The 18,584-nt window shown below is 38.7% G+C and overlaps 1 protein-coding gene across 1 annotated transcript in view; it reads left to right on the forward strand.

Annotated features, from left to right (window-relative positions):
* gabbr2 (gamma-aminobutyric acid (GABA) B receptor, 2) overlaps positions 1 to 18,584 on the forward strand; it is a 973,371-nt gene that overhangs the window by 913,203 nt on the left and 41,584 nt on the right. The window contains exons 14-16 of the mRNA XM_059972542.1: positions 13,580 to 13,690; positions 16,488 to 16,712; positions 17,757 to 17,939. Of these exons, the coding sequence (XP_059828525.1) occupies positions 13,580 to 13,690; positions 16,488 to 16,712; positions 17,757 to 17,939 (519 nt within the window). The remainder of the gene's footprint in view (positions 1 to 13,579; positions 13,691 to 16,487; positions 16,713 to 17,756; positions 17,940 to 18,584) is intronic.

Genomic DNA, 18,584 nt, shown 5'->3' on the forward strand with positions numbered 1-18,584 from the left:
CTTCTGATGTCTGGACTGGCCGCTGGTCAAAGCGCTTTCTCACTGTAGCAAACCACTGCTGCCTTTTAACCTCAGGTGGTGGACCCAGTTAAAGTCCCCTCCCCTCAAAACATCTGATGCCTGGATTGGGCACTGGTCAAAGCTCCTTTTCATAATGACCATAATGATGATCTCCTACAATGTATCAACACCACTGTTCCCTCCCAACTGTAGTAAGTAATCTGTTTACTGATAAAATTCTATCATAGACAAATGCATAATTGTGCTATAAATGGAATTTCTTGTTCACACTTTAATATGCTAGAAAATTAGATATAGTTCTTAATAATATTAACTTCATTAGTTGTTCTTTATTACATTCCCAAAACATATACAGAAAGGATACTTTTGTGTATTAAATCTCAGTTTGATGATATTACAATATTAATGGTTCCATTGCAGTTTGGATCTAATGGTCTTCTATCCAAATGCTACATAATTCAAGTTTCTTGCATCATTATGCTCATGCCTGAGGCAGCAACCATTGAGAATGCAAACATGGATCATGTCTGTTCTATATTATGTATAGCACAACTTCACCTGGAAATATTCTTCAGCCTAAATTTGCTCTGGCGGCACTAAACTTCAAATTCGTGATGCTGGAAAAAGAACTTAAAGAACATTAGCCTAGAATTTAAATTTTAAGCTAACCTCCTTCAAAGCATCTTTGTGTTGCTACTTTTATCAAATGTTTGTGCAAAATAGAACATTATGCAAATAATTTCAATAATTATAATTAAAGCTGCCACATTTGCACTACTGAAGAATGTTGGGTCTTCATGTGTCACTTTGAAATAACATAATATACAGCTGTTTCAAGACGGAATCACTGTTTTTGAGAAGGAAGTGCAGCAGTAAGCTGTTTCTGACCAAAGTAAGTTCCTTTCCTTTGGATATAACCATAAATATTGTCATAATTGGACTGAATTTTATTTGACATCTTCCAGTGATAGCAAATAAGAAGTAATTATTACAGGTTCATGTCCCTGAGTTTGTTAAATGCTCTGAATAAGTCACGGTTTAAAAAGTTACAGAGTAATTGATTATCTCCTTCTTCAAGAATAATACAGAATCTGGTTTCCTCTGAACCCATTAAAAAATTGAGAAATGATTACCACCTTTCATCCAGTGACAAAAATAAAATTATTCCATGAGTACTTAAAGGCTAGAAATTAACTTACAAGGCACGTTTTTTCCAGCATTAAAAATGCAAAATTGATTATAGCAAAAGAGCAAATTGGGCTGAGGATTATTTCCTGGTGAAGTTGTGCCGCTCATGAAATTAGGTTGGATATGATCCACTTCAGCACTCTGGATGGTTGCAGGCCTCAGGCATGATGTCACTCATTGCCCGGTGCAAGTTGGTGCTTACACTGACATCAAATGGAGCTCTTAGATCTTGTATTGTAGAATGGCCTCCTTACGGCAAGAAGGGCAACACTCTGCATTCAAAGGGACATGTTGCTGGTATCAAGAGATCTGCTGGGTTGTTGGGAACTAATTGGAGACTGAAAACAACTTCCAAGGTCCACAGCATGTTAAAAGTAACAGAGAGTCTGAACATCGATTTCTCTAACTTCAGGCAATTCCTACCCCCTCTCATTTCTCTCTTTTACTGTTCTCCCTTCTGATTGCCAGAAGTGCAGATTGCCAGCCCAACATCATCAGTTCCATCTCCCATTAGTACACTAATAAACATACAGAAAAGACTAGACTGAGCAGCACAGTGGCATAGTGGTTAGCACAACGCTTTACAACGGGTTCAATTCCCGCCACTGCCTCTAAAGAGTTTGTACCCTGTGAATGCATGGGTTTCCTCTGGGTGTTCTGGTTTCCTCCCACAGTCCAAAGTTGGTCATTGTAAATTGCCCGTTATTAAATTGTGGGTTGCTGGGTGGCGTGGCTCAAAGGACCAGAAGGGCCTGTTCCACACTGAATCTCAGTAAGTAAAAAAAATAAAGCAGATGATGTGTACATTCCCCTGCATGGTGCACGTCTCTAAGTGAACCATTAATTGAATTACTTCAGTGGCTTGCTCCAACATCTGTCTTTCTGGAAGAGTGGCACCAGGCTTAAAGAAACCTGACCTGAAAATACACATTTCCCTTGGTAAACTTCCACTCTGCTGCTGCAGACAGTTGCCAAGAGCTTGAACACTTTGGATGGCTGTCCTCCATCTGTGATAGTTGTTTGCCATTATAGCTGATGCAGCCAAGAGTTGTGCATGACACAATATATTTCAATCAGATTATAATGCAAACGGTAAAAATATACGTGGAAATCCAGGTTGACCCTTTCATTATTATGAGTGTTATTGCCAGCCTGTTGAGATGCTGATCTTGACTGAGGGTTAGGGTTAGCTGTAAGGCCTTCACCTTATAAGGTGAAATTATACCCTTATTTCAGCACATGAGGCCCCATTGTTTTTTCTGCTTTAACTCAAGTGGAGAAGGTGAAGACCCTGAATCATTTTTCTCTTAACCCTACCTTAGCTTTGACCTCTAGGTAGAGTCCGGCTCACTTAGATGATCATATTCACATGGTTGATAGTGCAGAGAATGGGTTGTTTTGTGGTCTGTCTATGAGTATTTTGGATTTAACATATTTGTAGGAAAGAGTGGTATGCTGTTCTTCTTAACTTATCTACTGGGGCCAAGAAATTTTCTTACAACATAGAATGAGGTCGTTTGGCCCATTGGATCCATGCTAGTTCACAGAGCAACCCATCTTTTCCCTTCTGCCACTCACTTGCTGCAACACACCTCACTGATGCACCCACCGTCAGTTTTTATGGGCTGGTGGGGTGGGGATCATCGAGATTTCAGAAGTAACTATAGAGAAACCCAAGTGATCACAGGGAGAAGGCACAAGTTCCACAGACAACCTTTCCTGTCAGTGTGAAAGTCAAGATCATTGTCAAATGTGTAAGCACAGGTGCATTGAGAAACTTACTTACAGCGGCATCATAGACACATACTGTCAGATAAGCAACATTCACAGGAAAATCATAAATTAAATATAAGCTAGGCACATATTTTACAGGAAAGAGTACTATCATAACAAAGAACAAAGACCATTTTAGATCAAGATTGATCCTGAATCATTGGAGCCTTATGTCCCTCCGTAATTTAAAGCAGCTTTGTGCTCTGAACTTCTGATTTGTAAGATATCATTGAAATTTTAATAAAATATCCATTCAGGTCTGACCTCTCTGTCACACATACCTGAAGAGCGTCCACCATTTCTTCCGCTGTTCGCCCATTTACCTGTTTGCATTACTGCTCCATGTAAACCAAAACTGGCCAAAAGTGTGTATATGTGTGTGTTGTGCTGTTGTATATAGCTGTTCAAATGGTAGATCTACCATTTTTATTATCTTAGACTAAGCGAGCTCGTCAGTTGGTCCACATTACGTGCATATAGTTCGAATGGTGAAGGGAGTGAAGAAATGGATCATGGAAGATTAATCAAATCTCATGATAAAACATAAAATTGCTGTAATTCACCTTGGCAAATAGAACAATGGACTCTTACAGGGATGCTGGTGCACAGAAGATTTAGCATGTGGTCGATTTTCATTCAGCCCGAGTTGGAGCAAACGGTAGTTCCCACAGGCAAACATCCCTACACAAGTAACAAGAAAGATAAAAAAAGTTTAGTGTGCAAAATGGAATTTTTGTACTGCTAACATCTTGCAGGTTAAAATGAGGTGTTAGAAATACATGGTTTTAAGAGTTCTCTGCTAAAGGTTTGGGAGAAAATCGGGAAAGTCCAAATAGACTACTCGTCCTAGCATTAAAGACCCAGGAGAACAGCCAAGAAAACTTTGAAATGGAAGATGTCCTGAAGTGAATCCCACAATTTTTCACTAAGAGCCAAACATGTTCTAGCTTTGACAAAAGTTGAAGGTGACTACATTCTCAGATGCAGTAATAGGTAACATTGCAAAATTGCTGGTGAATCTGAAAATTTAACAGAAGTAATATTATTAGTATTGCTAAGTATGTGCAAAAACGCATGATTTTGGTTAAGTTTGCAAATATTTTAGATCAAGTTGTTTCTTTTAAAAGGTGTAAAGATTCGATGTATTTAGCATCAGTTGGGAATATCTTTTGTTGTATTAAGGCTCTGGCCTGTATAAAGATTGTGACACAATTATATGCTCTCTAGCTATCAAAAACATTCATTCAAAGTTCTAGAAGCAGTTTGCCAAAGAGCTTTTAAAATACTGAATCACATTTTGATTGAGCTTGTTGCATCTATAAGTCTACACATTCTGCAATGGACTTTGGCAACAGTTAGGAACTCCCATTTTACAGTTTCTGAAGGTGTGAACTGAGTACTGAGATGATGTTGCTAGGCAAATAGTGTAATGAGATAAATTGCAAAAATATATCATTATTAAAATAGCTGCGGTTCTCTTGGTTTTAATAAACATTTAGAAGAGTATTTTTGTGAAGTGAATGGAGCGCCACTGAAAAGTAATTGTGCTTGAGGATTAGTGCTCCTGGCATATCATGCCCAGTTCTAAGTCATTAATGATAATCATTTGTTTAGAAGCCTCAAGATGGAGTTTAAGTGAAAAACTATAGACTGCTTGCTAGCTGATGAGGTCTTTATTATTCTGATAGCCTCAGAGAATAGGTGTTTTCAGTCCAGGAAAGAATGGTGCGCAGGATAATTCAACATATTGAAAGAACTAGGCTGCAACAATATGGATAACCTTTTCGTGATAGGTGGATTTGTAAAAATAGCCTTGGGTTGCACGAACAAAGCTTAGATGTTAAGCTCTTTGTCAGTAATATAATAAGTTTCAGTGACCCATCTTAAATTTGAATTGGGTTCAACATTCAATAGTGAGCTGAATGAATTTCTGAAAAGTACTAAAAGTGAATGTGTAAATAAGTGAGAACTGGGTTTGCACCTAATCTTTAGGAATTGCTTTCTGATCTGTTTGGAGCTCTGAGAGCAATACACCCAGTTTCATATTTCCTGAACTTTGAAAAGATTAATCCCGGTATGTTTTTTCTGGTCATTCCCAGGAGATTACACAACCACTACTGGAAGTGAACAATGATTGTCATGATATTATATAGTGCAATGAATGTTTTGTGTGAGCACAATGAACCAGCAGTCTTTTCCTGCTCAGCTGTTTATGTGACTCTAGTCTTCTCTAATACAATGAAATAGTGATAGAGCTGATTTTAAAAATCTGTTCCCAACACTATCTTTTATATCAGAGACTGACCACAACAAAAATAAGATTAATAAAGTACAGCTCTGTTCAACGCAAGAAAGCGTGAAGTTGCGTATTCCTAAATCAGCAATTTAGTTGATTATGGTACCACTAGTTAACTCTGTCCTGAATTTAGCTTTCACAAAGGAACAAGCTACAAGATCCTATGAAAGAACCTTTCGAAAGAGTGAGGTTGAAACACCAATTTGGAGAATAAGCACTTCAGAACAATTGGTTAAAGACCTGAATTCTGCTTGCACGCCACATAATATCAGAGCATCATAAACTGTTTAAATCACTGGACCTGAGAACTCAATTCATTTCTCTTCCATTTCCTGCCCTAAACTTCCATTAAACAGCCCCAATCTACAAAACTAACATTTAGAATGGAAGAACTGAATTTGTTTATCAGTGACTTTGTTCCTCGATATTTAATTCAATGCACAGTGACATTGCAGTGCAGCAACCAACTGTTACAGAGAAGATACCATCTGCTACCAGATATTTGCATAGATTTGCATTGAATTAAAAGCTCAGGAACAAACCTCTCTTCTCTAAAGATCTGTCCCAACATGTGATTCTCCAAATGGCATTACTCCACATTACTTCATCCCAGTTTTTCACAATATTATTCTGTTCCTTTCTTCCTGATACTGTCAGCTGCTTCCTCTCACACAAAGTGACGTTACTCACTTCAGTCATTCCACACTGCGGCAAATCCCACATTGTAATCACAAAGACCCTCTCATACACCATTATTGTTAAAGTTCCTAGTTTTAGAATCTCCCAATTTTCTTAGTGTATTCAGACTTCTAAGTAATATAGGCTCGCCCTAAATTTATTCAAGCTGATCTACAGTATCGCATGAAAGGAATACAGTGAATTCTTCTTGAGAATGAATCAGATGTTTGAAGATAATTTATCTGTACTTTCCAGTCTGAAACCAAGGACAAAAAATTGAAATAAAAATGTTTATCTTCTCTTCATGTAGATATGCTTAGAGCTTTGGTTGGCAATTATATAACACTGTAAGTAATATTGACATTTATTGCACCATCTACATATGGAGTATGGTTGAAAGGTGCCAGCAAACAATATTATTAAAAATTCTGAGAGTCTAAGTCAAAGAAGCAATTTATTGGGACTGCAAGATATGGCAATGCATTTGACAGAACATTATTTTATGACTGGTCTAAGCATTTATTCATAACTAATTACCTGAACACTGACTACCCCATGCACTCAACCCCACTCAACATCATTGCATTTACTAACCAGGCTGTCAGACTTTTTGTTAGACAGTTAATTGAATTGTTCTTTCCAAATGCTTTCTCTTTTGCTGTTGTCCTCTGAAGAACTATTTTTAACGGACTCTAAATCTCAAACTGAAAGTCCATATTTCTCAAGTGTAACTAAAAACATGCTCTTATACAAAATGACCTAACATCAGCTGGCGATGCAGAGGAGAACTGGGAATTGTTGGCCAGGAAGGCTTATTGTGACGTTTCCACCTGCGTTGTTTTCCTCTCACTTCACTCCATAAAACACAACCATTTGACCCTCACTGGCATGTTTTCCACTAATTACATTACTGCTGAGAAGAGGCAACAGGACTAATAGGACAACTTCATAAGAGCCACTGCTAACCATGCCAAGGCCAAGGACCAACTCAGAATATTAGGAAAGCCTTTTTAAAAAAGCCAATAATCCTTAAAATCAAAGCTTTTTGGTCCATGTAAATGAGCTTTCTTCCCTTCTGGAGCTCCAATTGATGTCTATCTAAAGCCTCCCACTCACTTGAAGTAACAGTTCATTTTAGTGGTGATAAGCCTACAGATAAGCCACCACCCCCAAATCTTTCCAAACCCCCACCCCATCCTTCAAAGCTCATCATTGTATTCATACCCCCCAATACCCCCCTCCTTTCTCTCTTTCAACCCCCATTTCTCTTCTATCCCTCCTCCCACCCCCCCTGCATTTAGTCTCTTCTCCATATTTCCCACCCTGCCTTTCCAACCTTTGTCCATTTTCTCTCTCTTGGGATAAGACCACCAGTGATTCTCCTCCTGGCCTAACCGCTGTATTGCTCATTGCCTGCAGCCAGGCAAGAATGGCCTTGAGACTTACCCTCCTGCACCCCCTCCCCCCACAACCCCAGCACCCCTGGGAGAACCTCAGGAAATCATCAGCATCCATGCAATGATGTGTGATATTGCTAAGCCACGGCCACCCTGTCAGTGTTGCTGAAGATAGTTTCCATCCACAGGGTTGGCAGCCCAGCACCACTTGTCCCATTTTGCTACCTTCACCTCCATCCTCCATTTTCCTGCACTTAGAAGTTGTGTTGTAGCATTGCACCAAGCTGCACAATCCTCAGTGTTGTTCGATTTTTGCTCCCAAATGAGAGAAAAATGTGGACAGCTCACGACGTTAATGCAACTTAAATGTGTAAATGATCTTAAGCTAGAAGAGGAGGCAAGCAATATAATTGAATTAAAACTGGTTTAATATAGAAGGATGTAAACTAAGCACAGGTAAAAATCTAATTATCAGTGCTTGTCATCACTGAGCTGTGTCAGTATTGCAAAACACAAAACAAAAAAGCAACATGAGGTTTTTCTTTATAAACTCGACTCCCAAATGTCTAAGTTCGGCATAGTAGCAATCGACAAAGCAAATAAACCAAAAAGCACAACAAAATGCTGGAATTACTCAGCATTTTCTGATCTTGCAGCAGCATCTTAGAAAGCAGATGCTGATTCTAGAGTCTCATCTAAAACACTGATGTCAGAGAGGCTCAGCAGCTCGGGATCAGAGTTAATGGTTCAGCTCAATCACCTTTAACCAGGAAAGTTGTAGAGTTTGAAAAAGCCTTTAAAGCAAGCTTTGCTGAAACCATATATCATATAGTTAGAACTATAACCATATAGTTAGAGCATCAGTTCAAATATTTTCAGCGAGGTTCAGGCAAGTTAAATAATGGGTCTAGAAATGTATTTGTGCACTATGCTGAGAAATGTAATTAAAACCCAAAGATAAGTCGTCAATGGCACTATACAAAGTTTAATTCATTCTGGTTCTCTGTGCTCATTCAATGGTTTCTGAAATTCCTCATATCATTCCTCTGGCCCATACAATTTATGAATGCCATAATTTTTATCTTTCTTTGTAATCCTGAATTCACGTCATCCATGATGCAGCCTTTGTATGCAGTTATAGCTTTCAAGGGAGAGAGTTAATTGATTCATGGTCTTTGATTGGATTCCTGATGTTGGCAGTCTTTTCAAGCAATAGTCTTGCACACTCAACTAAGTCTGAAAGAGAGGAGTGTTCTTGTATTTACCCTTTTTGCCTATTTACCACTTGAACTAATGCCCATTGTTTTTGTTAAGCTATATTTCAACAAAATTCCTCTACCACTTTTATTGAGTTCCTGAACTGTAAATGCAATTACCCCAGATTTGTTCCATGAGGAGCCCCACTGAATCTCTCCTCACAAAATGAAATGGTCACATGTACATTTCATCACATGCTTATCCATTCCCAGGAGTTACTCTGAATTTCCACAGTTTTAAGTCTTAACAAGTTTTCCAACCACTTTAATGTGAAATCAAGCTTGACTTGTGATTAACCCAAATCTCTAAAGAAGATACAACGAAGAGGTCTCTCCTCTCTTGAAGTTTTGTTTATATTAGATATTCAACACAAGGGAAGGATTTATAATTTTTTAATACTGTGTTTTGGGCATGTTGGTATTTTAAGTAAGTAAGTATTTGTGCTAGTTAGTTAATTGGCTAATTTAGAAAAGCATTATTAAATTGCAGTGGAAATTTCAGAACAAACTTAGGAAATAATAAATAATGAATAATTTAAATGAAATTACAATCTATATAAGCTAGATTTGGTACTGGCAAAATTTTCATTTGTACTGTCCTGTTTAAATATAGAGCAACAGTATGTCCTTGGGCCATTTGCATTATTTATAGTTTACTTGAAATTTTGGAATTTTTAAATTAATAAAAACTCTTTAATATTTATATGTTTACTCAGATTTGGTATATTAGTTAATTCTTGGATACCCGAAGTAAAAACAGAAACTATACTTAAATCATTTTTTAATGTGGAAATTTCCCAACTAATTCCATCTTTCTGCTTTAAGTTTTAGAATAATAGAGCAACATTAGAACAGAAGTAGGTCATTTAATCCCTCAGGTCTACTGGACAATTTAATATGATTTTGATTGATTGGTGTCATCAGATTCCTGCCATTTAACTGTACATTTTTTTAAAATTAAAAATTACCAACAACACATTTAAAATTGACAGAGCGGCATTTGCTGCTTACAAATGAGACTTACGCCTTTTCACTATCCTCAGAAGGTAGAAATTTAAACTGTTTGCCCCATCATAGATTTTCAGTCAGCAGAGAAAATATTATTTGCGTCAGCTTATCAATTCCACTCAACAATAAACTCTCAGACTTCTATATTCCAGACTTTGTAAACTCTTTTTGCAGTTTAACTCTGGGAATCCAGTTATGATTCTAATAAACCTATTTCCCTGTAAGATCAGATGCAGCCCAGCCAAACATTTGCGTGACTTTGTCAAAACTTATAACCCTTCCTTGCTGTAAAGAACTGAAGTGTAATAACCTTTAATATTACCTAATTAGTTGGGATGAATTACATCAAAAACACTTACATTTGACTTGCAGTTACTCCTGCTTTGACCTGTGGATGGGGAGGGTCTGATATTGTATCGCACATGAGGCCTAAAGCACCGTGAGACAGAATCTCCTACCTCTGTTTAAATTATGGACCAAGTACATTAGGGTGAGAATCTCCAATGGACTATGGGCTACTTGTCTTCATCAGCAGGACATTGATTATAAAATCAGGGTGATTATGGTGAATTTTTTTTAACTGTTAGTTAAATTACAGTAAAAATATATTAAAACTTCCAGAAATATGAAGCAAGGATAGAAAAATGCTAAAAAACACACCAAGTGTGTTGTTGGAACATGTGAAGTATTAACTAATTTTCTTTCTCTATCTGGTGCCTGACTTGCTGAGTATTTCTGACTTTTTATGTGTTTTATATTGGCTAAGCCACGACAGTGTACAGCTCCTGCACCACACTGTGGGAAGGATGTGTTGACACTGGAGAAAGGGTAAAGGAGATTCTCCAGGATGATGGGGTGCTGGAGTGTTTCACTTCGGATGAAAAACAGGGTATGCAGTTTTTATTTTCCCTGGAGGGAAAGGGGTTCATTGGGGAGCTGATTAAGGACTAGAGGGTCAGAAACACAGTAAATAGTAAGAAACATTTCCACACAGCTGAGGGGTCTGAAACCGGAGGGCATAGGTTTAAGGTAAGATGTGCGAGGTGTTACAACACGCACCTGCCCATGCCTGCCTCCGAGGTTTAGACACTCTAAATCTCCAGAATATGGCTATCTGGCACAGCTCCTTTAAAGATTCAGGCCTGCCTCATTAATTGGCGGCCATGTCTTGGCTCCAAGGTTTTGATATTTAAAGAGTTCTTGAACTGAGTTTCGCTGTTCAATCATTGGCTCAACTTTGGATTCTTGTCTAGTGTCTAGTTTAGAACCCTGACTTTATTTCAGTCTCGTATTGTGTATCAATTCTAGTCTTGGATACAGTAGCACATGGGTCATAACCATCCTCGCCTAGGTCTATCACCACAGGAGATTTAGAGGGAAGTGAGCACATTTTCCTTTTAACTAGAGGCTGGTTGGAATCTAACATGCATTGGTTAACGGAGTGGAGGCAGAGACTATCAGAAAATATCTGGATGAAACCATGTCATTGAAGACTATGGTAAATAGGGTAGGTATAGATGGGTACTCAGCAGTAAGTATAGGTATGATGAGCTGAAAGGTCTGCTTCTGTGCTCTTAACCCTGGGATCTACTCAAAATGTGGGTGTTGACAACTTTAGAAATGCTGTAACCACTGCGCCAAGCAAACGATTATAAAAGTACTCTATCTCAATGAACCCAACCTTTGAATTGTGGGCTGCATAAATCCTATTTATGGGTTTCTTCAAACCCTGTCCAACAATTGGTGATCTACTAATACCTGGAAAGCAGTGATTTCTTCTATTTGTATTTCCCTACTTGTGTTTGGTGGTTACGCTTTTCTCCCTAAAATGTTCTGTTTCAGATTTACTTAATTTTATATTAGGTGCAGAGGATATAGTCATCCTGGAAGTGTGCTAAGGATAGGCTCAATATGCTCAAATTAAATGGGAAGAAAAAACTCAGGGTGTGTGAGCCATTAAGTCTTCACCCAAATTTGAAGAGCAAACTAAAACCTGCTTCTGTAATTCGTAATTTGGTCCGTAAATAGGTTTTAATTTAAGTTTGCATCTGGGGCACAGAAGGTTTTCTAGTTGCCCAAACCTTAACAGATTTGTTAAGTTAGTTTAGGGTTGCTATCATCTGGTTGTCTTAGAAAAGTAGCATCCATCATCAAACCACCCAGGCCATGCTCTTTTCTTACTGCTGCCATCAGGTAGAAGGTACAGATACCTCAGGACTCACACCACCATATTCAAGAGCAGTTTCTACCCCTCAGCCATCAGGCCCTTGAACAAAAGAGGATAAGTACACTCATTCTATTTCTGGTGCTCCCACAATCACTTTAAGGACTTTTTATCTTGTTATTTCATGCTCTCATTATTTATTGCTATTTATTTACATTTGCATTTGCACACCTTGTTGTCTTATATGCTCTTGTTCCTTCATTGATCCGGTTTACAGTTACTATTCTATAGATTTGTATGCCCACAGGAAAACAAATCTCAGGGGCATATCTGTGACGTGTGTACTCTGATAATAAATTTTACTTTTACATTTGAACTTTGATCTGCTCAGGACCCAGCTCGATGAACACCTTGGCAAGTGAAATCTAAAGACCATATGATTTCCTTTCCTCTGTGCTCTCACCCATTATTCATAGCATTTAGACTTTCTAATCTAGAGTCACAGTTATCCATTAATAAAACATGACTCCATTTCAAAATCGGATGTCTTCACAGCTACACTGAATAATTCACTATTTTCTCAGCCATGTATTATTCTGAGACCCGGTCCTGAGAGGGAAAAGAAACGTCAGGAAATGCAGCAGATTCCAATGTAAAGTTTACTTTGTTCATCAGTAAATGAGTTATGGAAGAGGAAAAGAGAATAGAGAGAAAGTTAACAATCAACAAGATTGGATAATTGCAGGTTTTTGTTCACTGTAGATGCTCTAAAAATATTGAGAAATCGAAGATAGAAAATCCGGTAATGAAAGGTGCAGGGAATCATGGGGTAGGTCAATAAAATTCAGATGCTATCAGAAAAAATGTTGGTATAAGGAAGGTTCCACTTGTCTGTCGGGTGATTTCTTACACTTTATCCAAGGATAGAACAAATTAAGGCATGATTATTTACTATAATGATTAATGTACAACATGAATGGAAAAAATGGATTTCCTTTCCAAAAACAATAACTTTACATTATATCTTATAAGAGAATTGGTAGGCTAACACTTTTATCCCTGGGGCAGAGGTTTACAAAATTTTTCGGGGGGCATAGATCAGGTCAGTCTTTTTCCTGCAGAAAGAAAAATACTAGAGGGCAAAGATCTAAAGTGAGAGGAGTTAAGAATTAAAAGGAATATGAAGGAAAACTTTTTCACAGAATGTGGTTGGTATTTGGAATGAGTTGCCAGAGGAAGTGGTAAAACAAGGTACATTTCAATGTTTAAAAGATATTTAGATCATAATAAGGATAGGAATACTTCAGAGGGGTATGGAACAAATGCGGGCAAATGGAACAAAGTCAAATCGACAATTTGTTGAGAAGAATAAGATGGGCAAAAGGCCTGGTTCTATGCCCATTATAAGCATAGATGCCTTAATCCACTACTCTAAGATGTAACAGATTTTACATTTGGAGCAAAAGCCTATGAAAGCAGTTGTCTGGTGAATAGATATCCATCTATGTGACTTTGGAAGAGGTACAACAGGCTGCACACACATCTTACAACTTTAAATTTGCAATGTATGATTGAGGCAGTGAAACATAAACGTAATTGTCAATTTGCAAGTGAGAATATTATTTCCAAACTTCACTTTTATCTTCAGCAATTTACTGAGATTATTCACACTGTATTCACACTGTGGCCAGTGCCTGACCCTAACAGAAGTTTCACCTCCCTAATATTACCAGGCAATTCAGCATGTTTGAACGTTAATGAATATGGTGTCAAGTCTTAATGGATTTTGTTCTTGCAGCTGGACCCTGCTGGGAGAGATTTTTCAATCCGACCATTACTAGAGCACTGTGAAAATGCCAACATGAGTATCTGGCTGGGCATTGTATATGCATATAAAGGGCTCCTTATGGTATGAATTGCATTACTCATGTTTCTGCATGGTTTTGAGATTATTCACATTCATTGTATTGTCCTTTTAAAGTGCGACTTGCATTTTCTTTGACATTCCTCACTATATTTAAAAACTTCAGTTCAATTTGTGTCAGAGCTTTTGATCCTCCTCCCTTTTCTGTGTATGTATCGGAGTTAACCCAGCAGTGTATACCTTCCATATCTGTCATTCCTATGCATTCTGAGCATTGACACCATCTCCCACTATCTCTCCGCACACAGTGCCTGTGGAGTCAACTGGAAACTCATCAACACTGCATTGCTGCAATTTTCTCAGCAGTGTTTCCCGTGCACAGGATTTCAATGGTCTTCTGACTGTATTACAAATTTTAAACAAACCACATCTAGTTTTGTTCCCCTTTCACAATTAGTTCTATCTGCCCATTTTTTCCTTTATAGTCTAGTTCCAGATTCCAGCATCTGCTGCTGCTTGTGTGTCCTCTAGCCACTAGCCACCTTCTAGCCTCTGCCTCTATGACCACACACTCCTCCAGCACCTGGTTCCATCCCCAGTCTCTTCCTCCCCACTTCTCTCCCCCTTCCAACCTGTCTTCCCTTTCCCTTCTGTCCCCCTTCCAACCTGTCTTCCTTTCCCTTCTCTCCCCCTTCCAAACTGTCTTCCCTTTCCCTTCTCTCCCCCTTCCAAACTGTCTTCCCTTTCCCTTCTCTCCCCCTTCCAAACTGTCTTCCCTTTCCCTTCTCTCTGCCTTCCAGCCTGTCTTCCTTTCCCTTCTCTCCCTCTTCCAACCTGTCTTCCTTTCCCTTCTCTCCCCCTTCCAACCTGTCTTCCTTTCCCTTCTCTCCCCCTTCCAAACTGTCTTCCCTTTCCCTTCTCTCCCCCTTCCAACTTGTCTTCCCTTTCCCTTCTCTCCCCCTTCCAAACTGTCTTCCTTTCCCTTCTCTCCCCCTTCCAAACTGTCTTCCTTTCCCTTCTCTCCCCCTTCCAACTTGTCTTCCCTTTCCCTTCTCTCCCCCTTCCAAACTGTCTTCCCTTTCCCTTCTCTCCACCTTCCAAACTGTCTTCCTTTCCCTTCTCTCCCCCTTCCAAACTGTCTTCCTTTCCCTTCTCTCCCCCTTCCAGACTGTCTTCCCTTTCCCTTCTCTCCCCCTTCCAACCTGCCTTCCTTTCTCTTCTCTCCCCCTTCCAACCTGTCTTCCTTTCCCTTCTCTCCCCTTCTTGCCACTCCATTCTGCTCAGTCAGGAGTGAGGCAATGGAGTGACAGAGAGCAGAATGCCAGAGTAATTACTTAGTCCATAGATTTATATTATATCACAGAACTGCCATATTCCTCCATTGTTATACATTATACACAGATATAGAATGCTTCCTCCATTCACTATGCCTGCTCTATAATAAATTTTAAGGAATTGCATTAATTCATCATTATAAATGAGATGAACATCTTAAAGTTCAAAGCATAACAATTGGAATCAACAGAACAAAATGAGCAGGATTGGCAAGTTGTGAAAATGACACAGTCTGCAGATAGGTTGAGTAGGTTGTTTGGTGGGGTATAATGAGGGGAAATATGGGATAATCAAGTTCAGAAGGAAGAATGTCTAAGGAAATTAATGAGACTACAAGATGTACAAAGGGATTAGGGGGTTTAAAAACATGAAACAAAAAGTTGACTTTCAAGTATAATTGGGGAATCTAATGGAATGTTGGCTGAGAAACAGAGTATAAAACAAGGGAATGATGGCTTTGGGCCTGTATTCACTGGAATTTAGAAGAATGAGGGAGTGACCAAACTGAACAAGTCGAATAGTGAGAGGCCTTGATAGAGTGGATGTGGAGAGGATGTTTCCTACGGAGAGAGAGTCTAGGACCAAAAGATGTAGCCTCAGAATAGAGGGGTATCATTTTAGAATGGAGATGAGGAGAAATTTCTTTAGCCAGAGAGTAATGAATTAGTCAAATTATTTGCCCCAGGCAGCTGTGGAGGCCAAGTCTTAATGTATATTTAAGGCAGAGGTTGATAGATTCTTGATTGGTCAGGGCATGAAAGGATACAGGCAGAAGGCAGGAGATTGGGGCTGAGAGGAAAAATGGATCAGCCATGATGAACTGGCATAACTTTGCTCCTATATCTTACGGTCTTATGGAATGTTTTGAAATTTTACCGGACACTGGAGAGAACATACATGGAGTACCACATAGAGGTATGGTCACATTAGAGGAAGGGTCTGCTTGCATTTTTGGTTAGCACAAAGAATGTTTATTGGGCTGATGTAAAGCCAGGTGTGTAAATCCAGAATAAGTTGTCGCTTGTTTCAGCTAGAACTGAGGACAATTTACTCCTCTGCAGTTCCTAGATTCAAAGTGTTTCGGAGTGTTTCAAATGTGATTGAATACATTCAAGATGGAGTCGATAGAAAATTTAAACAATAAAGGAATCAATAAAGAATAGCAAGAGAAGAGAAAAGTGGTGTTGAAACCGAGATTGTATCACCCATTATCTTACTGAATGGCAGGAATATCTTGAGGGGCCAACTGCCCTGTTCCTATTTCTTATTTTCTTTGCTACTTAATTCTCTGTCATTCAATATTTTTCTTCTGTGTTCATGGTTATTATAGGATTTCATTTAACCCATTCAAAAATAATGCTTTGTTTTTCAATTGAGCATCCATCTGTTTAAACTAAATTCGCTGTTAAATTAATGTATTAAGCATATGTCTAATAATAATGCAATCTGTAATTTCTGAAGTTTACATTAATACTGAATTAAAATTTGATTTGCCTTCCATTTTCAGTTGTTTGGATGTTTTCTTGCTTGGGAAACTCGGAATGTGAGCATCCCTGCCCTAAATGACAGCAAGTACATTGGTATGAGTGTGTATAATGTGGGAATCATGTGCATTATAGGAGCTGCAGTTTCCTTCCTAACTCGAGACCAGCCAAATGTCCAGTTCTGTATTGTTGCTCTGGTCATCATTTTCTGCAGCACCATCACTCTGTGCCTGGTGTTTGTGCCAAAGGTATGTGGAATAAGAAATTGCAGTAAGTTAATGTCATACATATGCTCTCATAATTTCATATTGTGCTCAAGTAGTTTTCTAATGCCCCCAGTTATAAGTTTAAGCTGAACATTCAGTGGCAGAGCCTCACCTGTTTGTGAATGCTGGACAGCATGAAGACAAGTGCATCAGTAACTCCTCCTCGAGTGGAGGTATTGAGGAAAATAATATACACCTACTTTGATGAATGCAGAGCTCGTCAATAAAATTTTACATTTCCTTGTGGAAAAGTCTGCGGAGGAGTTAGAAACACTTCACATTATTTGCAGAACTTGACCTTGCAGGTATAAATAATGTTGTGTTAACTCTATATTCTATGCTTCCACAATGGTGTTACAATCCCTCATGTGGTTCACTGAAGTAGCATGCAGAGTGTGTGGAAACACAGAGCTGTAAAAAGTGTTTCTGCTTCATTTAAACTTCTCAGAATGCACATTACAGGCATTGACATATACTGAGTAAACTCGTTTAAGTCACAAGTGTTTTTAAATATTGGTTGCATTGATTCTGAAAACCCAGTAGATGAAGATGTGACATCCATCTCTGGCCTCAATCCGTAACTCTCTTCAGTCATCGAGTGCATCAACTCTTTAATTGTTGATGCTTCAGAATATTTATACTTATGTTCTTCTTCACTATTTTCTACAGTATGTTGCAATGAGATGAGTAATTGTTTCCAAGTTTCTCTCCTATTGCAGTAACACTTAGTTGTACCTGAACCAACCCAAAAATAAATCACGATGATTCCCAAAGTTAAATGTTCGGTGTCTCTGCCAGCTTACCCTAACCAACAGATGCATTCCTCCACTGGATAACCTTCCAAAACAAAACCACCCTGAGCTGAACTTGCAGAAATTTTGCTACTAACCATAAACCTGGGGTTATTGGGTCCTGGGCAGTTTTCTGGGATTACAAAACTACAGTACACCTGAATATCCACAATATTTTACAATAATAATTTGACATATTGTTTTAAACCTTTCCTTCCTGATTTTCTTCCTGCAGCTGATTACGTTAAAAACAAACCCAGACGCGGCCACGCAAAACAGGCGATTTCAGTTCACCCAGAATCAGAAGAAAGAAGATTCAAAAACATCCACTTCTGTAACAAGCGTAAACCAGGCAAATACCTCTCGACTTGAGGGATTTCAGACTGATAACCATCGTCTGCGGATGAAAATCACAGAGGTACTTACTTTACTCTCAAAAAAATCTGCTTTTCTTCAAAATGGACTTTGCAAACAGTTTAAAACCAAAGCTGTTGTGATTTTTTAGAGACTATCCTTAAAGTTTGGAAACTGATAAAATTATCACGAATATTTGTGTGATAGAGAAAGAATTAACTGCTACACTGAGGCAAAGTGGATACAGAGATAACAAATTTTATTAAATTCTTTAAAGTCCCCTTAAAGGAATAAATCAGGAATTCCCATAAGTAAGTCCGTTGGCCTTTGAAGGTGTACTCACACAGATAAATTGTCAGGAACTGCTGAACTTAATTAATTAATTGACAGAGTGGGACCTTCCGGCTGATCGAGCTGCACAGCCCAGCGATCCCCCAATCTACTCCTCACCTAAGCATGGGACAATTTACAATGACTAATTAACCTACCATCGGGTACATTTTTGGAATGTGGGAGGAAACCGGAGCACCTGGAGGAAACCCACACAGTCACAGGGAGAACATACAAACTCCTTACAGGCAGCGGCAGGAATTGAACCCAGGCTGCCTATACTGTAAAGTGTTGTGCTAATCACTCTGTACTAATCATGCCACCCCGTGCTAAGCTGATAGGCAAATGCTTATTCTATAACGTTGCTCTGTGAAAGCTG

Source organism: Hypanus sabinus, chromosome 6, assembly GCF_030144855.1.
Source record: "Hypanus sabinus isolate sHypSab1 chromosome 6, sHypSab1.hap1, whole genome shotgun sequence".
NCBI classification, from domain to species: Eukaryota; Metazoa; Chordata; class Chondrichthyes; order Myliobatiformes; family Dasyatidae; genus Hypanus; species Hypanus sabinus.